Source organism: Balearica regulorum, chromosome 2 (assembly GCF_011004875.1).
Source record: "Balearica regulorum gibbericeps isolate bBalReg1 chromosome 2, bBalReg1.pri, whole genome shotgun sequence".
Taxonomy (NCBI): Eukaryota; Metazoa; Chordata; class Aves; order Gruiformes; family Gruidae; genus Balearica; species Balearica regulorum.
The window spans coordinates 21,222,978-21,247,074 of record NC_046185.1 but is presented as its reverse complement, the minus strand read 5'-3'; the positions used below and the strand labels follow the sequence as shown (position 1 = coordinate 21,247,074).

The window sequence follows — 24,097 nt, the reverse complement described above, 5'->3', positions numbered from 1 at the left end:
TTTATGACCATTAAAAAAAATGTTGTTACACGAGCCTTTAAGACTGAGACTCTTCTAACTTTGTAACATCACTCTGCATTGTCATGCTAAGGATCTCACCCTACCAAATTAAAGTTTGTACTTCTTAAATAATTTATATGATGCGTTTTAACTACAGAAGTTTGAAAGGTGCTTTTCATCCCCGTGTCTTAGTGTTTAACAAAAATTTTTCTTTACAGCATTAAAAAACCACCCCTTAAATTTTCATCTGTGTGTTTTCTGTATCCATGTACGTTGTTCAATTTTCCTTTGATTTTACTCCCGTGTGGATCCTGTCCTGGTACTGTGGATACAAACTAGGGTACAGAGACCTGGTTCAGCCAGGATATTCATGAGTAAATGTAAATATATACATATAAAATTTCCTTAGTTTACAAGCATAATTGTCTTGAGTGAATGTATCTTAAACAATGAAATCCATAGGTCCCAAGCTGTCTTGAGGTTTGATTTCTTTTTTCAGTTCTGGGGAACAGGGTGCTGTTCTGCAGGCAATGTGCGGAGTAACAAAGGGTCAGACAAAGGCGCTATGAGGTGGAGAAAGATTATCACCGAAGGAAATGAGACTGCTTCTGTGAGGATGGGTGACAGGATCATCCTTTAATTTCTTGCATTTCAATACAATTAACAGGTCAACAATCAATTAACAGGAGAAACCTTCCTCATTTTCTTTTAGATTCCCATTTTCCTCCCAGTGATGACTAAATGTTTTCCGTACACATGAAAAGCCTCACTTCAGCTAAATGGATCATTTCAGTCTGAATCTGGAAAGTCAATGAGAAATCAAGTTGCATTTAAAGCATCTGTGCATTTCATAGAGATATTTCTGAAGAGGTAAACTAATTGTAGGTCTCTGGTCACAGCCTTGTGTTTGGAACAGTGGGTGGCTGAGAGTGCAGATTGCAGAAATACTTAGTCGAGTGCATTGCACTACATCATAGTGTGATTCTCTGTTAAATTCAGTTTTTAATGCAGACACATCTTGAGGGGCTGCTGTTCTCTGCACGGTATCAATTCTCCTGTTTTCTCGCCCTCATACTCAAGTATTTTTAACAAAGTGAATCTTCCTTCGGGGTGTATCAGCTTTAGAGCATCTGAATTGGTTAATTTTGAACTTTGTCTAAACTCTACCGCATTTCTCAGGACTAAGGCTGTCAGTAGGTAGAAAATAAAAGCATGTCCATTCACTTAATTTTCAGAAACCTTCTCAACGAGATAGGCAAAACGCTCTTAAGGGTGACCCTGTAGAGGTCCACGGAGTCTGCAGAATCCCTCAGACCCCGGCAGACTCCCCCCTGGGGAGCCAGCATGATTTAACTGGCTTCCCATTGAAGCAGCTGTAAGAAGTGAATGCATAAGAAAGAAAGGTAATGAAAACTGACAAGTTGAAAAGAAATTGAGAGTTTAATCTGCAAAGTTGTGCTTGAGGGGGCTTCCATCATGATATTCCTATGGAGTAGCAAAAAGAGGAAAAAAATTAAGAAACTGCAGAGTATGATGAACTTACATATTTTTTTCTTGCACCAGGCAGTATTTATTAATTTCTTTTCTGCCACTTTACAGCACCTCTTTGCCTCTCAAAAACAGAAAATGAAGTACACAAAACCTGGCAATCATAATGAACGTGTGAAATGCTCACAGATTATTTATAAGCATGCAAGTTATGTAGTTGTTGGAGATTCTCTCCCTTCTGCTCCTGCTTGGTGATGAAGAATGGTATTTTAATAGGCAGATGGTAAAGACAATTACAGTTTGGGGCTCAGCTGGGAGTTACATCAGTTTATTGCAAATTATTAGTTGATAAATGCTTTTGTTTACAAGCAAAGTCTTAAGCAGCTTTGTAATCAGTTTATCAGCTGCAGCCTGAATTTTGACAGCTTGCCTTTGGGTATACAGTCACTTCTTTCCTGGCCATTTAGAAATCATGCTGACCAGGCAGGCAGAATGGCAGCTCCTACGCACCTGTATGATGCTCAGTAAACTGGTATTTCTTATTAAGCCTGTTTTGGAAGAAATTGTCAAGTACAGAATCCTCTTTAATTGCTAATCCATGTTAGTGTGTACAGCAAGAATTTTAACTATTTGCTCATTCATAATCTTTTTTTTTTTTTTTTTTTTTTTTAAGTTGTGACCAGAAGTAGCTCAATCTTGCTGCTACCATTACAGGATTTGCTTTCTGTTCTAACAGTCTCTCTTACTAGATGAACTAAATGGTAGACTGGCAGTGGTTTACAATGCTGGTTTACTTTGGACTTTGGACATATATAGCTTGGAAGGTGGAAGTGCTTTTGATCATCATGAGTTTTCAGGTCTTTTTACTTCTAGCTTCTACTTCAAAAGCCAGAACTATAATACCTAGTTTTAAACACATCTGGAGGAAATCTGAGGCTTTGGTGTGGGTTTTGTGTGTATGGTGGTGGTATTTTAAATGAAGTAGTTTTTAAGTAGAAAACACTGTGTAAGATGCTTATTGTAGTTTCTAGGACATTTACATTTTAGAACATATTAAACATGCAAATATACTTTTAATGCCTTTTACTTTGTTGCTTGTTTAGTAAGAGAGACACTGATTTCTCACAGTCTTGTTTCCATTGCAGCCAAAGTAATATGTTCTAAAGGCTTAAGTGGGAGAAAGATATTTGTGTGTGTGTGTGTGTCCAGAAGTGCTCCTTTGCTTCCATGGTTGTTACAGCTGAGGTAAACTAGGTCCTGAACTTCAACCTGTGAGCTGAACGTTAACGTGAGGAAAGGTCCAAGATAACTAGCAATGATAGCAGCTGCTTTCTCAGGGTTACAGTGCACACAACTAAATGCTCCAGCTTCTGTTCATTCTAAAAGGTGGCTTTTGTTTCATGCGCAGCCTTCTTCTGGCGCATGGCCCCTGGTGTTGAATAAGCAACCAGGTCTCATAGCCGATACTTATTTCTTACTTTGGTTTTGCCATTCTCTAACTTCCCCATTTGTCCTTCTATTTAATGTATTTATTTCCTTTACAAATACAACCTATCAATCCAGCTTCCTCCATATAATCCTTCCTCCTGCTCAGGTACCATTGGCATTCACTCTACATTTGCCCAGGGGCAAGAAATGAGCCCTACAGTAGCAGGTGCAAGACAGCAGAAAATCCATTGATAACATGTGGTGTACTATGCTTTCTCTGTAAGAAAGAGGTGCCATTAAAGCATATCGGTTGTCTCATTTAATCACCTCCTTTTTTCATACACTCCAGCCTCACAAAATAACTCTGAAAAGACAATCCACAGGCATGATTGTGTTTGTAAGGCTACAAGAAGGTCACCTTACAGCTGTGCTGTTAGGGAAGCGGGGATTGTAGGAATGTGTGTATCCAAAGCCCTACTTCAGAGTAGTTGGTTTCAGCAGTCCATTTTCCCTCTCTGTGAAACCTGGTGCATCCACAAAAGCTGGGGGAAGCAGCGGGGGTCACCTGGGAATGTCTTCTGAGAAGCTCTTTGGAGAGTGCCCATTCACTGATCCTGTAAAAAGTAAAAGGGGAGATGAGTTTGCTGTGACAATAAGCCCTAGCTCCTCTGCAGTGGTGATGGGAGTGCAATGTGGGCAATGTCAGCAGGGGCTTATTGGGGTTTTTTCAAGCTGTTTATTATTTCCTTTCTGAAGGATTAGTAAATTCTGAAATAACACTCAAGTGATACTCAATTCAAATGTAAAAAAGGTGTAGCACTCAATTCAAAACAGAGGAATTTGGGAAAAAAAAAAAAGGAAGAAATTGCTAAACTTGTGAAAGAACAACTTCCTTGTTTGAGTTTATGCTGAATTAAGGAAATATAACAGGTTTAGCATTTGCAGCAGGCTTTAATTTCAACCTCTGAGCAGCAGACTTAACTTCTTGTGATGTGGGAGGATATTACAGTTTTCAGCTTCATTCCGTAAGTATTGCCATTTGTGCCAAACATTTAATAGTTTTACGCTGTGGACTGTCGTCCACCAGGAACTGATATCACCTAAGACTTTTTAGAGCCATCTAATAGAAAGATATGTATTCACTCTGATTAGCCCAGGATTTGAACGAGGGTCCCAGAAGAGATATATAAGCCTCTTAAATGCATAGAACTTCTAAGGATATGGGTTTAACTGTCTCCCCCTGTGGTAAATAAGCTGTGACAGCTCTATCAGGGGGGAAAATGGCAAATAAAATTACCACATTATTTTCCTGTGAATATTTTTGGAGCACTAATCTATTTTGCCTCTTTACCTAATAGAACTCTGTTAGTGTTACATGCAGACATTTAATTGGAGGAAACACATAGAAATCCTCAAACTAACAAAAAGCAGGCAGACAACAGTGGAAAAAATAAGAGGTCAAATGTGTTTGTCACACTCTTTGCTCTTCAGAAACAGTGCACTTCATTTGGGGTTCAGCTGATGAAGCTTTTTGCAGTATTAATTCGAGAGCTGCCGCAATACAGATGGTGATGTTAGCAGTAGTTGCACTGCAGCAAGGGAAAGACCTTTACACTGACACAGAGATGCTAGGTTTGGGAGTTCACTCCCCAAGGGCTGGCAAGTTCCTTTAATGTTTTTCTTTTTACTCTCTATAAGCTGTATAATGCCTGACAGTTTTAACTATAAAATCATCTATTCAGAGAAACACAGTCAGCTGTCAGCATATAACTAAGCTGAAGTCAGGCCCAAAGCTCAGGTTGACTCAGGTGCAGGAGTAAAAGCTATATTTTGAAGGAGTATTTTTCTTCCCTGTTTCTGGTCAGACATTTTCTATCTCAAAATGCAGGGATTTTCAAGCCGCCTTGTTCAATTTGGCTAGTGCTGAGTAGTATTCTGTTGTTTTGTTCTGAAAAGTATCATTGCAATTCCTTTATTTTGCAGTTTGTTCAGTGAGTTAAAAATGAAGCAGGCTCCATATTTTATGCTGAACATAAAGGTAATAGTAGAAGTGGCAACAGAACTGTTTTGTCCACTGTATTGGTCTAATTTTACAGGCTGTAATAGATTTTACATTTTTTGCAGTCAGTACACTGCAGGCTTATAATATGCAGTGGTTTAGTTAAAATTAAAGGTCAAGTATCTTTTGGCAATATCTCCTTTGATCAGTAAACAAGGAAAAATGATAGAAGATGCAAGGAAATCATCTCATTAATCTTAATGCAGCACTAAAACTATTTTTTGTGAGAGTTTGAGAACTCTGAATTTGCAGGGGTGATTTTTGAGATACTTCACAGAGAGATGGTTGGAACCCCAGCATTAAAATACGTGAATAGCAAAAATGCTGTGCAAAGTATATATTTTGTGTTCGCATGTGAAAAATGTGAAGAATTATTTAGCAACTGGAAAGACTGTTCACAAAATGCTTTTGATTTATTGCTGTATATACCACAGATCCGTATCACTTATTCTTACATTATTTTATTCAAAAACTTGTATGAACCATGAGTTGGCATGTTGTAGAATACTGAAAAGGCATTAATCAACCTAAATAAACAAGTACATAGATCTATCTAACAACTATGAAGTAGTTAATAAATTTTTAGCAATTTTATTATAGAAAAAAGGTCTAAAAGAGTAGTGCTTAATTATCTGGACTCCTCTGTGCTGGGCTCTCTTTTGATTGTATTAATGAAGCAGCTGGCCCATTGTTTCTCTTTAATTCCTCTATTGTTTTAAGAATATGTCACAGCTCTTTATTCTTTTATCAGGTGCTGTGCAGGAGGATCCACACAATACCTCATATTCCTACTGTATTTGCCAATGCACAAAGAAACCTCCAAAGCATTTTTCAAAGAAGGGGCACACATAATTTATAAGTTCTGTTCCTTGTACCACTCTACTGTCAAAAATTTCAACAGTATTGGATTTGAATTAATTATAATTTTTTATTAAACAATGTGTCTACATATAGATATATGTACTTTGTTCATGTCAAAAATTAGAGATCTGCCCAGGAACTTGTGCCGCACTGAAATGGCATTCATTATGCTGAGTCGTCACAACCCCATGGGTGAGAAGCAGGAGGAACCCAAATATGAAGATCCCATCCTATTGTGATGTGCAAATTCTCCTTAAATGCTTAACCTGTGCAACAAAGGAGGAAGATAATAAATTAACTCAAACCCCCATTACCATTACTAAAAAGCATCGTTTTTACAAATTGGAATATTTCATTGGGAGAGGAAGGTTTAATTCAGTTGACGGTGCCTGGAAGTTGCTAAGAGTAACAGTCTGTTGTTTAAATAAATTCTGATAGTCTTTTGACCCTTCTTGCAAAAAGATGTGTGTACAGGAAATGGGCTATTATGTTGTTGCAGCAACACAATCAAATCCAGTAAGCACAAATTTTACTACACGAAAGTAGTACTTCTGAATTAACTGGCACTGAAAATTGGTTTTACTAGAAATTGCCATTGATTTCCTAAATGTCTATGAAAGACGTATGCCATTTCTGGGTCAAAAACCTAGACTCAAATGGTTCAGCAAGGAAAACCGACTGATACTAAAGACAGGAAAACTGGGATTGCCTTTGAATGCATGTTTATATTGTCGTTATGCTTCTTCATCTGTGAAAAAACAGCTGCACTTCCGTCCATGAAACAGCTGTACTCAATGGAAGTGATGTTTTTAGCCACTTGCTTTCTTAAGTCACTTTTCCTAAAAGCAACAGTATCAATTGAGAGGCTTTCTGGTTCTATCCATTTTGAAACTGTATTCTCCCAGTGTAGTTAATAGTGGAGTCTGTCCTTAAATATATATACATTTTTTTCAGACTGTTTCCCACAGACTCCAAATGATCACTCCTTAAGGTCTGCAAAAACTAAGTGGGATAAAAAGCCATCAGAAGGCTCACTGTGCTGGGGTCTGTGTCTTCCCTGGGAGTGTTGTAGGGTTCTGAGAATCAAAACTGGTGAAGGGCCATCACTTTAGTTAAATCTTCAGAGCAAATTGCTGATTCCAAATAGGATAATAGAGGTTGCTTTGTTTAAAAAAAAAATCCAAATGTAGAAGAAAAAAATGAAGGGCCGGATGAAAATAAAAAAGACAAGTTTTTCTTGTATTTTAGATGTCTGTCCTACATAAAATAAAGTTTTGTGTTAGCATGCGTATCTATCATCACAGTACTCCTTATTCTGAATACAGAAGATAGAGTATTACTGCATCTAAATATGATTTAATTGGTTCAATTTTCTAGATATTTTTTATACTAAGTGTGGTTCCATATCTTGATGAGCCCAGATGTAGTTGTGCTTGTGGTTTACAGCATCCCATTGCTTGCATTTTATTATTTTTACAAAGCAAATGTCTATCAATCATAGAGATAAATTAGAAAAAATTGTGCAAACATGACACATCGCTAAGATTTTTCCAGCATGCTGTGTAATTATTAACCTGATTTTTGCCATTGAAAGAAGCCATGAATTACAGATAGCATGGATGAAGTTAAATGCTTTTATATTAGATACATTTTGCTTATACAGTATTCTATAGGTATGGCCATACAATATAATTGAAGCTTTGTCAGCTCTGTAGCCTAGCAACAGATAATACTGTTAGGTTACTGAATTGCTCCTGGTTGACAAGTAGGGAGTATTTTTGTGTTTATCATGTTTGCTAATGATGGGATCCTTTCCAAAAGGCTTGTCTTAATCTTAATTAGAGTTTATCAGCAGAGGTCTGCATGACATTGTGCAGACACTGATTTCATAAATAATAAAAAGTGCAAGTGAAAAATTTGGCAGGAGAAGAAGATATTTAAGACCACTGATTCTTGTAAGAGCAGCATGAATTTCCAAAATGTAATCAAGTTTGAACTGTGACTCTATTCTTTATTATCGAAACTTGCAGTACACTCCACTGCAGTTTTGACAGCAATTATGAGTATGATTTATAAGCTTCCTGTTAGGAACCAGATCTGTTTGCACAAGAATCTTGATCATAAACACTACAAAGAACAGTAAGTCCACGGTTTTTCAGGGACATCAGGACCTTACTTCTTCCTTTGCATAGACGGTTTGTTTTGGTTTTGTTTTTTTTATTTAAACGTGTTGGGTTTTTGAGGTTTTTTTCCAAGCAGCAGAAATATTGCAGTGAAAGATGCAGACAAAGAAGAGAATCCTGAAATAACCTTTCCAGTTGGTGGACTCCGAAGGTATCAGATAGCTGCTTCAGTGCCTGATGTCATTTGATAAAGAAGTCATGCCAATGCAACTGGAATGTAATTTTTTGCTCTAGTTTGCACAACATGATATTCTTTAACTTTCCCAACTTCCGATGATTAAATGAGCATTTCTAATTCCTTGCAATGTGAACTAGAAAAAGAGTTCAAACAAATACATAGTGTTTACAGACATTTTTGTTTTCTTCTTCTGCTTGATGTGTATGTATTACATATCACATAAATTTCTTTGGTTTAACCATAAATATAAAACAATATATTGCAGGCTTAAGAAGCTTATTTTCAATTTCACAAAGTCAGAACTAGCCTTGTAGAGAAAGCAGCTTTCCAGTGTCACAAAGCCTTCTGGTATTTCAAAAACTTCCCTTCTCCACTGGAACAAGAGTAAGACTTTTTCTTACCACACCATGTCAAACCAGTAAGACCCTTTTCAATGTAAATGATGACCAGTGTACTCATTACAGGTGAGAAGTGGGCCACAATCACCGGTCTACCATTGTTGTGCCTTCTAACCATATAATATAAGCACAACTGCATTTCTGAGGCACTGTCAGTCACTCATCCCTATTAGAGCTTATCTGGATGTTCTTCCTTTCTCTTCTGATGACTGCGTCTGTCTTAGGACTGAGAAACGTGGCCTGGTAAAGCTTTGTTAGAACCATTTCACCCCCGTAAGCTTTTTCTGACAAAAGGGACAGTTAGTTAAAAAATTTCTTGCCAGCTTAGTTAGAACTTCTCATGTAAATAACAGGCCTTTATGTTTCCTTATGAAATCTTAAAGTCTTTGCAAGTATTTCAAGCAAACATCTTCCTATCTCTTTCTCCATTGCCACCGGTACTTGGCAAAGACTTCCTTATTATCCTTGTGAAAAATCTGTCGTTAACGCTGCCCTTTGCTTCATGAAAAGATGATGTGCTCCTGAGAAATTACTCTGTGTGTGTGTCAGTTGTGTCTTAGCTTGTAGAAATGTTTGTGGGAAGCAAGAACTTTTTTCCTGTTCTGTAACCACCACCTGTAAGGAAGCTCTGATCCCTGACAAGGGTATCTAGACAGCATAATAATTCATATGATAGTCGTGATTGGAACTTCCTATTAAATTTGGAAGCCTCTGCCAGGTTCTCTGCACATCATTTCCCTGACTGTGCAGTAGAAGGCTCAAGAAGACTTCTCTTGCACTGTTTTCCTGCTGTGCGTGAAGGCCAGCATATTTGCATTCACTGCATTAAGGGCAATGAAGTTCTTTGCATCTTTCAAAACAGCACCTATTGCCTTAACCCTGTGCAAGCAAGCGTAGAAGGAGACAAGAGGGGACTGTACTGGGTCCTGTCCCTGTGGGTGACTCGTAGCTGGAAGAATGCACCATTTGGGAGGTTATCTGGGGATTTAAATTAATACAATATCATGTACTGGTGAAAACATGGAGATATATGCCATGATCACTTAAATGCCTCATTTTCTATAGAGTGGGATGAAAGAAAACAAAATAACGATGTAATTCTTGCATCTGAATCCTGCTGGGCTGAAGATTTCTATTCAAATGCGGGAGTGGATTAAACTTCTGTGGTTCTGATTTCCTTTAATAAGCCAAGCTAGAGATTGTTGTGCTTCCAAAGCTGTCACACATGCCACTTGGCTGTGCCTGCTGTAGGTGTGACAGCCTCCAGGAGCTGGGTGGAGCAGGCAACGCAGGTCACTGCTCACTTCAGCTTTCCAAGTTTAATCTGCTGCTGGACATGAGTCAACACCCTGAGGAGCTCTAACACCAGGAGACTGAGTCAGCCTTTTAGCTGATCCAGACTGATTGCAGCTGGAGACCTAGTCATCAACTACACTTTCTTTCCCCGTCGTCCCCACCCCCCAGGGTACAGCATGTCAAGATGTTTGCTGGGATAAAGTCTCAGTTGGTTCTTCTGCAGTGACTCATTTTTTATTTCATTAAGAAATTCAGTGAATAATACAGTCTAGGAAGAGCTTTTATTCTGTATTAAAATATACTAAAAGATGTTGGTTGGTTGATTATTACACCTTCTGTGTATAAATAAAATAGAAGTGCATGTTAATAATGGAAGCCCTGTTCCTCCCGGAAAATGAACTGTATGGTGTTTGCAGTGAGAGTACCCAGTTTCAGGTTCTCAACTTGCAGCCTGTGTATCACATATTTTTATCTATATGAGACTGATTTTGTACACTTCAGGAATTTAGCCTGGTTCTCTCTTGAACAGGTTTTATACCAGTTTAACTCTGAAGACTTCTGTATATTTACTCCTGACATACCAGGCAGTAAGTCAGATCGTGCTCTTCAGATGTTTGAATTCCTGCTTGGGCATTAGGATTCTGCATTTGTAGACATTTACGGCACTATCTTCACGTTTCATCTTCTTATTCTCTAGAGGAAATTACTCAGATTTGCACCATTTAATGCTGTAATTTCGGAGGGTAGTAAACCTTAGTATGCTTTGGTCCCATCACAGTAAATTGTTTGTAAACTTTGGAGCCACCTTCAGCTGCTGTATTACCGAAGGGTGAATACAAAGACACTTTTCTGCTTTGAAACTTTTACACCACTTTGAGGTCTGGAAGCTTAGCTTTTTTTTTTCCACTGAAACACATTGTCACTGATGCTGTTTTGTTTGCTCATCTTTGAAAGCTAATAGACTGGTTTAATTAATTGTCCAAGATTTCTCTAAAACAATGTCCTAATTCTTCCATTTAGCTGTGGCATATCATACACTGTTGTTATCTCCTCTACCAGATTTTTGCAACAAGTTGTTTTAAAACTATAATCTCTTTGAGGGGAAAAAAATGAAGTGCAGTTGAAAAGGCAGTTATGCCGAAAGATAAACACAGCAATATTACTTATCAAAATGAGTACAGTTTTTGCTTGCCTAATGAATACAACATATAGCTTTTTCTATATATACAAAACCTGAGGAAAAAAAGCTTTATAACATATAAAGTACGCAACATTATTTCAGGCATAACTGTATTGGATATGTATCTAGGCCTGAGAGTGTAGATAACACAATATAAGTGCTTTGCCTGTCTAAACATGTTAAATAAATGAGCATTCACTATCGCATTCAAATACATTAGTAGATGTACTCGCATAGTTAATTTTCTTTTTAATGCACTACACGTGACATTTGCAGCACAGAGCTATAGTGTATCTTACTGTTTGATGAAAGTTCTTCCACCTTCCCCCCCCTTTTAAACAAACCTTTATTTGAATAAGCCTTTATGAAACAGATCTTTGGCATATCTTCTTTTCAGGAAGTTCAGTCAGTGTAAGCAGAGATAAAGCAGTCATGTTACGAAGAATATTACATAAGGGAAGATTTTTTAGAGAAAGAGGGTGGCAAACATAAGGGAGGGGAAGAACGCCCTTAAGAGGAAATCTGATTTCTCTCTCGCAGCTGTTTGGCTTTATTGTGCGGGGATTTGGTATTCAAAATAAAGCAAAGTTGGAGTTACAAAAAAATATACAGGAAGTTTGATGAAAAGTAATGATGAGAAAAGTGCCATATAAAATATTTTCACCTATATCTTGATTTTCATAATGCTGGCTTTTAGGAGACAAAATGAAAAATTAAAATAAAGATTCATGCAGCAAATGGTTAGGAAAAGTATCCCCAAATTGTTATCCTTATACAGTGAAAACTCCTCTGTTGAGAGAAGGCAGGCAGTAAAAGTAAAAATTACTTGCCTCTTTACCTTGAACAAGCCATTGAAATTTAAAAAAAGAGTGTGAAGATATGGCACTGATGTTTTAAGTTCTGGAATCTGATATCATCAATTAAATCTTTCTGCTTTCATGTTTCCTGTAGGAGGGCAGCTTTGGTGTACCACGACCAAGGCCATCTCAGAGGGGGAAGAGCTGATTGCCTTTGTTGTAGATTTTGACTCAAGGCTGCAAGCTGCTAGTCAGATGACTCTCACAGAAGGGATGTATCCTGCACGCCTGCTGGACTCAATACAACTGCTCCCTCAACAAGCTGCAATGGCATCTATTTTGCCTACGGCTATTGTGAACAGTAAGTGATGAATACTATTCTCTGGCATTTTTTAAAAACAGCAGTACTTTAAGGCTCGTATGAAAAGCTAATACAGTGATAGTGAGTTCAAGACCAGAGAAAGCACATGACTTAAACCCCACAGCTCGAAGCCTGCTTTTGTTCCCCCATCATCTCAGATGAACTTGCAGACATAAAAGGAGGAGGAAGAGCGGTTTGGTGGCTGGGCTCTGCAAGAGCCTCACCCAGAGTATCTGACCTGCCCTCGTGTGGAGGTTCTGTGATCTGCTCCCAGAGGCAACAGGATCAGAAACTTAAAGAAGTAGATAAGATAGGCCTGTTAGCTCACAAAGTCCAGTCTCTGCCGCTCAAGTAAGCTTGTTGCTTACAGCTGCAGCTTCTGGTAATAATTCATGGTACTCAGTGGAAAGCAAGAACACATCTCTTCAGTGGCTGTTTCGAAATGCAGCGGAGATCATGCCTTAGAGCAGCCCTGATTTATTGTACTATCCCCACTCAGTGGACAAAATACAGTATGTAATTAAGTGCTGTTCTTAGAGAAGAGGGACTTAAGTACATGTAAGTCAGTTCCTGAACTGGGACAATTCAGCTTGAATTAAACTTCATTTCTTTAACTTACTATTGCTTTTTTACCTTTATACAGCCCTAGTTCCTCATCCTCCTAAGTACTTTTCAAATACGTTGGCTGTTCCCATCAGCCGAGAGTGTATTTTTCTGCAAATCTACACAAGGCCAACTCTGGGCTTTGGCAAATTAGTCATATTTCTACAGCATCAAATTTCTGGAAACACCTTTGCTGCCAGCAGTGCCTTTCGCACTCATCATTGCTACTTCTGCTGCTAAGAGGACTCTAAGTTTACAGTGCATCAGCTCTTGCTATACAGGCTTAGCAGCAACTTCGAGTAACCTGTGTAATTTTAACTCCAGGAGGCTACTAAAGTAGCAAGTCTCACTGTCCAGAACTTTACTCCCCGGTTCTGACTCTGCCTCTGACCAGACCAGGGCTGTTTCCACATTTCATTGTTGAGCTGGTGAAATTCAGTTTCTTCAGTAAAGTCGTGAGCCAGATGCGAGTCCAGTAGTATTTTATGGTTTATATTTCCTAACATTTTTTGATTGAAAAATCAAAATTAGAATATCACCGTTGGCTCATTCAGCTTGAACTTGCATGTTTAATTTCCTGAATTGATCCATTGAAATACTTGGAAATTATCCATTGAACCATTGAAACAAATTGAAATACTTTGCTTTTAAAGAATTAAAACATTAACTTCAAGTGGCCTTTATCTATTATGCATCACTTTAGGGGACTAACAGTTTCAGATACCATCCCTATAGATTGTTCTCCCTGGAATTCCATCCTCTCATCATGCAAAACTCCTCAAATGCATCTCCTCTGCATGGCATGTAATGGGAGTCACATATTCACTATGCATAACTGGAACTACAGACTGTCCAGACCATCTAGCCCATAGGAAATAAAGATGGCTCAGAGTCAAATTCATTAAGATAATCAGAAAGTTCAATTCCGTGACAGAATGTAATCAAATGAATTCAAATAGGACATGTTGCCCATATCAGAATTTCCTATTACTACTTTTGGACTTTCTCTTCTATAGAAGCGGCAATGGTTCAACTTTTTTAAACCATTTGAACCCAAAAACAAATGCTGAAATGTCAGCTTTCATATGAGATGGACATTTGAAATGATGCAAGCTGTATCAGTAATGTTTTAATAGTGGTATATACTGGAATACTAACTGCTCCATTAAATGTTCATGTGTTAAATTCATGCACAGTTATTCAGTGGTAAATGGAAAAATAGAAACTGGTGGTGATGAAAATATTTTATGCAAATTCATGAGCAGAAAAATAGACAAGCATTAGCAATGCAGTCAGAGAAGCAAACTAAGCAGTGTAAATTTTGGCTGCATTTGTAGATATTTAACAAATAAAAAACTCATCCATTTCAATGGGTTGGAGTCTTCAACTTTGTTCACCCAAAGGAATTGGAACAGAGAAGTTGTCCTGTACACATCAATATTTGAGATCAAACATAAATTGTCATGAATGATAATGAATTACATCATCAGCTACACATGCCATATTTTCAGAGCAGCCAACCATTCTTCAAGACTAAGTTAATTACAATCACTAGCAGTTTTTTGCATTCTGAAGTCAGTGGGAGTTTTAGTGTTGACCAAGATGTGTTTTGATATTGGCTGCAATTGCCCATTCTCTGATCCTGAGCTCAGCTGGCACAGTCTGGCTGCACTCATAATTTTATCCTTTCTCAAAAACAGGCAAGAAGTGTGCAAACCAGTTGCAGAGAATGATCCTAGGCCCCTGGTAACTCCTGAACTGTATGCAGGACTGGGGAAGGTGTTAATTGACTTAATCCAAAAGTGTGGAAGGGACCATTCTCATGATTTAACAATGTAAACAAGAAGTTCCAGTGCTCTAGTCTTTACCCTGTCACTAGTGTAGATGTACCCTAAAGGGCTGGGTTTTCTTCCTTGTTCTTACTGATAGGATGGCAAGTTCAGCTTTCAGAAAGATCAAATAGGTCTTTTGTCCTTCTGAGACAGATACGCAACGTGTACTGTGGAGGTATCCTTCTGACAGGATATTAACAACCAAATATCTATATCTGCTTTGTGTAAATACACAGTATTTATTATTACTCTTCACATGAGTAAAGTACGTAGCCTTCAGTACATGATCAAAATACCTACTCCCTCTGCTGCTGGGAAGCACTCTGTGCAACCTCTGCGTTGACTTCTCCTCAGAGAGGGTGCTGACACTTTGGGATAGAAGATAGCGAAAAATTGCATTGTTCTTAGCAAATATCCCTTTTGCATAGTGAAAAGTGGAACAGTAACAATTTACCAAAAACAAGGTCAAAAGTACATTAGAAATTTTAACTTCTAATATTAGTAACAACAGGAACCCAGGAAATAAACATGCTGCTTAGTGTAATATTACATTCAACACTGCAGGATCTTAAGGAAACATAATCTAGTCTGGCCTCCTGGATATCAGAGCAACAGGATTTTAGGATTTTACAGTAATAACTACATAAGCATTCTGAAAATATACATCCTTCAGAATGATCTGCAATTAGCACTCAAAAATTTTAAGGCCCAATGCTGGAAAGACTTGTGCACACAGAAAAAAAAAGCACAATTAAAAGATGTCACATATTGAGTAGTGATGCACTGGAGATACAGCTTACTTCTTGAATTAGCACTGCATGTGCATAACAAAAATTAATTTAATTTCATTTTTTAAATAATTACATGCTAAAAACATCTAGCTGGTTTTATATTAACTATTTTTAAAATGTCCTTTTGAAAGAAACAACTGTCTCCCACGTTCAGTTTCTCACCTGAAAGTGACATTTTAATAAACCCAGGGCTCTGTTTTCAATATTTTATTAAATAAGCATCTGTTTAATGGGGAAGTGAGGGGAATTAATCCAGCTGTGTTAATTGGTTGGCACTGAGCGCACTGTGGCTAACCTGCACCTGGTTATATTTGCTTGTAGAGGACATATTCCCTTGCAAATCCTGTGGCATTTGGTATCGAAGCGAGCGGAACCTGCAGGCCCATCTAATGTATTACTGCAGTGGGAGGCAAAGAGAGGGGCCTCAGCTGTCAGAGGAGAATGAAGATGGTGCTCAGCAGATATCCAGTGTCTGCCCCTTTCCGCAGTGCACCAAAAGTTTTTCTAACGCAAGAGCTCTGGAAATGCACCTAAATTCTCACAGTGGTAAGTACGATGTCTTTTCCTGTGTCATCTTCTAGATTTAGCTATTTGAAGAATTACTCACTGTAGACATTCAGTAGATCAAGGTCTTTCCAAATATATGCAAGCACTGGGTGTAGATACTACCAAAATGTCAACAGTTTCTGACCTGTGTTCTACACCAAGCACCTCTCCCAGGTAACCAGTGTCATTTATCTACTAATCCTCATTTGAATGCTGTCTCTCTTTTACTGTGTGTATACACAGATATAGGCAGCATTTCTTTACTGGTGAAGGTATGCCCAGGGATCCAGACACAGTTAGACTGCTGCTGCTGCTTGGTCTCTGAGAGATTCAATCAATTACTTCAGGATTGCATCCACCAAACACGATTCTGCTGGACAACAATCTCTACCTACCCGTTTTGATGCTCAGTGGAGAAATACATACCACCAGATAGCAAATCCTTCTGAAATAAGATCTTGGGGTCCTAGAGTAGGCTTCTTAGGGAGGAGGCTTTAAGGACCAGGGTCCAGAATTCTGTGTGCTTTTCCCAGGAGATTTCTTTCATAAAAACTTCTTGTTTCATAACCATATTCTTTTCCCTCCTTATAAATATAAAATGGGGATAGTATTTTCTTTGTCCATGTTGTTAAAATTATAATACTGGATACATATAAATTATAATACTAGATAAAAAAATTCCCGAGATTAAAAATCTGGAACTCAGCAGGAATCTTATCTCCCTCCCTGAAGGTCCTTTGAGTGTGCTCTTTGAATTTGTTTTGAATTAGGGCTGGTAACACAAGTTCTGCATTGGAATTTTCTGCAAGAACATTCTGCATTGGAATTTTCAGTAGCAGAGAAAACCTACAAATAAGAAAGACTGCAGTGTCAGGTTATGGGTGTGTTGGCTCTCTAGTGTACAGAGCTGTCTGGAAAGAGGCAAGGGCCCTGCAGGAGTTCATGATCCTCCTGTTAAATGGATGGAGTCTAAAGGACACTAATGTGCTTTATTCACAGAAGAAAGCCTTATTTGGCTGCAGTGTAGAAACTCCTGGAGGAGTAGGAGTCTATTCTGTGGACTTGGTGAAATGAAAAATCTTCTTCTGATACTTGGGCAGCCATTACAAATCTAGAAGGCATCATGTTGCCTTGGAGGGGTTTGGTACCTCCCAGAACAGGACTAGAAGAGTGCTGAGTGAGAAACTTTCTTATGAAGACAACACTTAGCCATTCATTTAGAGGTCAGATCTTTTTGTGCTTCCAGATCTTTGAATATCAGGCTATTGCCATTTTCTGTCTTTTGCCTAGCAAATATTTCACTGCTCAGTGAACCAGTGGAACAGTAGAATAGCTTCAACAAGAGCAGGTGAATGCAGCCCAGCATGTCTTAGAGCCTAGTAATTAAAACCAGGTACTCTTGGAAGGTAACAAATTCATTTCTCCCCAAGCAGAGGAAAATTCTGAAATCTTATCCCTTGTGTAAAAGGGTTGCTTCTTTGCATTTAATGACATACTATCAGCTTAGGTGTCGAGGGGGTTTTCAGCCATAAGCTGTGAGTGACTATGTCTTCTTGCAATCTAGAGATAAGCATCTGTGTTCCTTGAAACACAGGTCTGAGATCCTGCTGATTTTCAGTAAGAATCTTTAGGTATTTGTTAAATCAGAGGCTAAAAGTCAGGCCTTCCCCTTCTTTTTAGTCATAAACTAGACAGTTCAGTCATTCTTGCTCTCTTTCAATCCTGTCAATCTTTATTTTTTTAATACAGATTATCACAAGTTATAACAGCTTCTGCAGTAGGAATGAAACGTTCCTTTTCCAAATGCCCTGTAAGCTAGTACTGTGCTTGCTTCAGCTTCTGGTACCGTTCCCGCTAGGGGCTGTAGCAGACCCACAACACGGGAGCATGGAGCCCTGACTGAAATGCAACGACACTCCAACATGACTCTGTCACATGATGTGGAAGTGTATGAAATACAATCTCATGGCAGTGGGGGAGCTAAAGCTTCATATGGCCTCCTGGTGAAAAAGTGTCTGATGGGGAACAAGCGCTGATTAAAGTGTTGTGTGTCTCCTCAGCTCCCTTCTGGCCTCTGAGCCCGAGAGTAGTTCACATTCAAATGTCACTCCCAACTGTGGGAGTCGCAGATACTAGGGGAGAACTGAGCACCCCCAGGTACCACAGAATGACTTCCCACAGACTGAGCCACAATATTCTTACAGCTTTATATTGTCCAGCCACCACGAACCTAGTTTACCTGACCAAGGCATGGTATGTGTGTGTGTGTGTGTGTGTGTGTAGACAGAACAAATACCCATTTTAGATTCTGAAGATCATCCCTACCAATATTTTTTTCAGTTTTTGTTGTCTAACAGGTAATCAGAATCTGTGTTGTTGCAGTAGAGAAATTTGGTCTTAGCTCTTTTTAAGGCATTTTCAGTTTCAAAATACCATGAAACGTTGGCGGGTTTTTTGTTTCAGCAGTGAATGTAAGATGGCTTTGAAAGTACTGTTCTTGATAGGGAAAGTTGTAGTGATTTCATGAGGAAAAGGTCTTGCATTACAGCAGTAGTCATCTATGGTCATGATATATGGAAGATAAAGTATTAAGGAAGCTGTGTCTTACTAGTCATCCTCCTCCCTTCACAATGAACGCAACTCATCAGTCTTTTCTGATGAGGATAGATCTGTATCCTGTTCTCACACTACAGCCAACTCATACATGCAAAGAGCTGAGCTTCAGTAATGCTCAAAATGCTACTTTTGCTCTGTGGCTTTCAGGCCCTCTGAGTTTGAGGGCTGTACCTCAAGCCACATCATAACCTTGAGCCTCTTGACCTTGATGTGCTTTCTGTGCATTCAAAATTTTCAGTGATTGTGTATGGGAAACTTTATGTCTCCTCTAGTTAAAACTCTAATTTCTGAGACCTTTCCATTTAGAATAAGTCTAGTCTATTTTTATCCTTTCCCTTGTTCTTTCTTTGCCTTCATCTCTGCTGAATGCATGCAGATACTAAGGCTTCCCAAAGCAGAGCAGAAGTCTGGGAATATCCTCTAGCAGTTCAAGGAAAGACATTCTAAACCAATTCCACTATTTTCAGGGCGACTAATATCATCCCATCAGAAGAAAATTAGTTGTTCTCACTGTGTTTGTACCTGCTGTGCAACTGATTTTCCAGTATAGATGAAGGGCAAAATGGTCACTTTATTTTGTATTTTACTTGTCTTTTCTAAAGGAGTGAAAATGGAAGAATTTCTCCCACCCGGTGCCAGTCTGAAATGCACAGTTTGTACTTACACTGCTGACTCAGTGATTAACTTTCATCAGCACCTGTTCTCACATCTTACTCAAGCTGCCTTTAGATGCAATCACTGCCATTTTGGCTTCCAGACTCAGAGAGAGCTACTGCAGCACCAAGAGTTACATGTCTCTGGCAACAAGATTCAGAGAGAAAGTGACATTGAACACTCTCCAAGTAGAAATGAAGAAGGTTTACAGCCAGCAACGGACCTGTTGAGCAGAAATGATGTTCCCCAGAGCCAAAAGACCATGCAGACTAAAGATGCAAGTTCTGATACAGAGCTTGATAAATGTGAAAAAAAGGCTCCACTTTTCCTTCCAAACCAGAGGCCAGAAACACAGCCTGCAACAAATAAGCAGAGTTTTTCATACACTAAAATAAAATCTGAACCATCCAGTCCAAGACTTGCTTCATCGCCGGTTCAGCCTACTATTGGTCCTTCTTTCCCAATGGGACCTTTCCTTTCCCAGTTTGCTTTTCCCCAGGACATCACTGTGGTTCCTCAGGCTTCAGAGATATTAGCCAAAATGTCTGAACTGGTCCATCGAAGACTGAGGCATGGAAGTAGCAATTATCCTCCTGTAATTTACAGTCCTTTGATGCCCAAAGGGGCTACATGTTTTGAGTGTAACATAACATTCAATAATTTGGACAACTACTTGGTACACAAAAAGCATTACTGCAGCAGCCGATGGCAGCAGATGGCAAAGTCACCGGATTTTTCCAGTGTTCCAGAAAAAATGCCAGAAGCCGTAAGTCCCAGTAACGGTCAAAGCTCTATAAACATCCTGAATGCAGCTCCTCACACATCAGATCCAGAGAATCAACTTCTGCAGACATCTTGCATAAACTCTTCCAATGTTTTAGATTTGATTGGGCCAAACAATAAAAGTCATGAAAAAGACTTTACAGCACAATCTAAGAAGTTGTCGACTGCAAGCAATGGCGATGAGAAGATAAATGGAAAACCTTCTGATGTGAAGAATCCCAGTGCTCCTTTAGTAGAAGGGGAGAGTGATCCTAACAAGACCACATGTGAAGCTTGTAATATTACTTTCAGCAGACATGAAACATACATGGTCCACAAGCAGTATTACTGTGCCACTCGCCACGATCCCCCACTGAAGAGGTCCGCTTCCAACAAAGTGCCTGCCATGCAGAGAACAATGCGTACCCGGAAGCGAAGGAAGATGTATGAGATGTGCCTACCAGAGCAAGAGCAAAGGCCACCACTAGTTCAACAGCGATTTCTAGAGGTGGCTAATCTTGGCAATCCTTGTACATCTACTCAAGAGTCAACAGAAGGCCTTGGAGAATGTTACCATCCACGCTGTGATATCTTTCCAGGAATAGTCTCGAAGCATCTGGAAACGTCACTGTCTATTAATAAGTGTGTTCCAGTCTCAAAGTGTGATACTCCCCACTCCGCTGTGTCTTGCTTGGAGATGGATGTGCCAATAGATCTCAGTAAGAAATGCTTACCCCCGTCAGAGAGGACGTCCACTTCTCCCAAAAGGCTGCTAGACTACCATGAGTGCACAGTATGCAAGATCAGTTTTAACAAGGTAGAGAACTACCTGGCTCACAAGCAGAATTTTTGCCCTGTCACTGCCCATCAGCGTAATGACCTGGGACAGCTCGACAGTAAGGTGTTTCAAAACCCAGAAAGTGAAAGAAACAGCCCAGATGTCAGTTACGAAAGAAGCATAATCAAATGTGAGAAAAACGGAAACTCGAAACAGCCCTCTCCTAATGGAAACTTATTTTCCACACACTTAGCAACACTTCAAGGACTAAAAGTCTTTAGTGAAGCGGCCCAGCTTATTGCTACAAAAGAAGAAAACAAACATTTGTTTCTTCCACAATGCCTTTACCCTGGAGCAATAAAGAAAGCTAAAGGAGCAGATCAGCTTTCTCCATATTATGGAATAAAGCCAAGTGATTACATTTCTGGTTCTCTCGTCATTCATAATACTGATTTAGATCAAAGCACAAATACAGAAAGTGAATCTCCTAAAGGCCAGGCGCCTGCGAATGGATGTGCTGTGCAGAAGAAAGAGTCTCTTCCGCTATTGCCGAAAAACCGAGGCATGGTAATAGTTAATGGGGGACTAAAACAGGAGGAAAGACCTGCCGCAAACCCACAACAAGAGAACATTTCCCAGAACCCTCCGCATGAAGATGGGCACAAGTCTCCTTCTTGGATCTCTGAGAATCCCTTAACTGCAAATGAAAATGTCTCTCCAGCAATTCCTACAGCAGAGGAACAGTTGTCTAGTATAGCTAAAGGCGTGAATGGTTCTACCCAGGCTCCAACCAGTGGAAAGTATTGCCGACTGTGTGACATCCAGTTCAACAATCTTTCAAACTTTATAACTCATAAGAAGTTTTATTGCTCGTCACATGCAGCAGAACATGTCAAATGAAACAATTGGTTGGTCACCTTTGGTACCTGTGTTTAGCATATTGTTCCATACAGTCTAAAGCAAGCTGTTTGAATTACATCTGGACAATCAGGAGATTTCACTGTTGCTGAGTTGAAGACTTAAAGGTGTAATTTCATTACAGTCCATTAGTAAAGTGTATTATTGGTGCCATTTTCAAAAATATTAATTTATTTTACCAGCAGTATTCATAGCTGTAGTTATGTTATTTTTTATTTAAAAACTTTATATTAAAGTCATTTGTAATGTTATTGTATAGTTATTGTGTAGCACATATGGTTTGCACTGTATAGTAGATTTTAAAGAAAATAGTCACAAACAATACAGAAAAGCATTTTAGAAATAGCTTCAAAAGCACTTGTGTATCCTGATTTTTTTTCTTATATGCTGTTGCAGATATATGTATGTGCTAAAATATAACTTGCAAAAAAGTTTCAACTATGCTGTAAAGTTCGCCTTAAAATTTCAATTTTTTGAACAATTGGGCTCAGTTTGCACTTTATATTTTAGCAGATACAGTACCTTAGTCATTAGGCTTTGCATTTGTATGTAGCAGTATGTTTCTGTCCACTTTCTTAATCTGAAACGTACGTTAAATGAAGATGGCAATTTTTTTCTTGTATAGTACTTGTATTTTCTTTCGCTGATGCATCTCTGTCTCAATTTTTAAACCTTTGCTGTTAAATGCAATACTTTATAAAGAATGAACAAAATTACTGGAAGCAGTATTGTAAGTAATGAGGTCATATCAATCAGTTTTATCTTTTGAAAGGCACAGTCTAAAACAAAACCCTAAACTCAATGCTGCAATTATGAATCTAATTCATATATAAGATATATTTAAATATAAGAGTAGCAATACTGCAACTGGTGATCACAAAGATAATGTTCTACTTCTGATAGAAATAATTTCTCAACAAATGTTGTTACTATGCATGTATATGGATGGAATAAAATTCCAGATCATTGGAGATGTTTGGCAGTAATTTCTTTAAATTTGTTTTATTTTGTTTTTCAAGGAGGATTTAGAGCTCACAAACTGTAAAGAAGCTCTTAGGAACAGGTTAACGTTGCCCCCGTCTTCAGTGGAAGCAAAATCTTCAAAGAGAAAATGAGTACAAATGATGCCACTGCTTTGAGGGAGTCCTTGCTGACAGGTCACTAATACAACTAAGTCTAAGACAACCTAGTGAACGAAAACTTAAAATGAGAAAGTTTGAAACAAGGAAGGCTGTTCCCTTTATTGGAGCTAAGGAAGATGTACCTCCCTGACAGCACCTCCATATGTCAAAATCAGTGGAACAATCTGCTTCGTAACACCTGTAGTATGATTCTTTATGTCTTCAGTGGTCTTACATGAAAAAAATAACATTCATTTAAATAGAACAGGTTTGCTCCACTAATTTAATATAGGAATACTGTTCCATAATTTGTTATGTTAAAATTTGAACTAATGCACAATTAATACCCTTCACTTGCAATTGTTTAGTCTCCTGTACACTGTTTTCATAAAAACCCCTGATATTATAAAAGTGACCTATTGATGCATTTTTCATCCTACAGATTTGAAAGCAGAACCACAACCTGACTAGTCACATAAACAGTTGTATTTAATTTAGTTCCTCTGTCAGCCAAAGAAACGATGCAGAATCAAACACATAAAAGGATGATACTTCAACTAAGCAGCCGATTTGAGTCTAGTCTAAGAGTATGCAATACCACTGGCTTTCAGCAACCCCATCCCTGTGTACTTTGAAACCAAATTCATCCTTTTTTTTATTTGCAAGTATAGGTGAACAGGTACATGTGATCCAGTAGCAAAAATACTAAACACTTCAAAAACTATTATTAACAACTCTGGTGGTTAGCTGGGGTTTAAATACAGAACAAGAGTGCTTAAAATTGTGCTAATTCTCACTCTAAACAAAGTTAACAGGTGCAGACATTAATTTCAGTAGGGCCAAAATTGGTCCTACAGCAAATACTTTGGGTAATTAGTCTTGTGAAGAGAAAAAGTGTTACAAACACAGGGAGAATAAACCAGACAAATCATTTGTGATTATCAATTAAGCATTTATTAGAAAATACCACACCAATATATCTAAGACTCCACAATATTTAAGATAGATGGTACCTTTTGACCTTTTTGTTGGCAAACATTATTTTGAAGATCATCCATCATACAAAATTGGTTTAAAGAACTAAGTGATTACTTCTGGATTGAAATAAGCTAATTCTGAAAGATCTACATGCATGGACAAAAGCTTTTAGGTGAAGTTGGTTGGAAAGCCACAGGTAGTGTAATTTACAATTACTGGGCTCTAGGCGTTTGGTTAGACTGTGAGAAAGTGAAGGAGAGTATCGGGGT

General features: G+C 38.5%; 1 protein-coding gene across 5 annotated transcripts in view; it reads left to right on the top strand.

Annotated features, from left to right (window-relative positions):
* Nucleotides 1–22,700, top strand: part of ZFPM2 (zinc finger protein, FOG family member 2) — a 317,797-nt gene extending 295,097 nt beyond the window's left edge. For all 5 annotated transcript variants that reach the window (XM_075743495.1, XM_075743492.1, XM_075743493.1 and 2 more), the window contains 3 exons: nt 12,023–12,229; nt 15,777–16,001; nt 19,220–22,700. In XM_075743495.1, the coding sequence (XP_075599610.1) occupies nt 12,023–12,229; nt 15,777–16,001; nt 19,220–21,711 (2,924 nt within the window). In that variant the 3' untranslated portion in view covers nt 21,712–22,700. The remainder of the gene's footprint in view (nt 1–12,022; nt 12,230–15,776; nt 16,002–19,219) is intronic.
* The last annotated feature ends 1,397 nt before the right edge of the window (nt 22,701–24,097 follow it).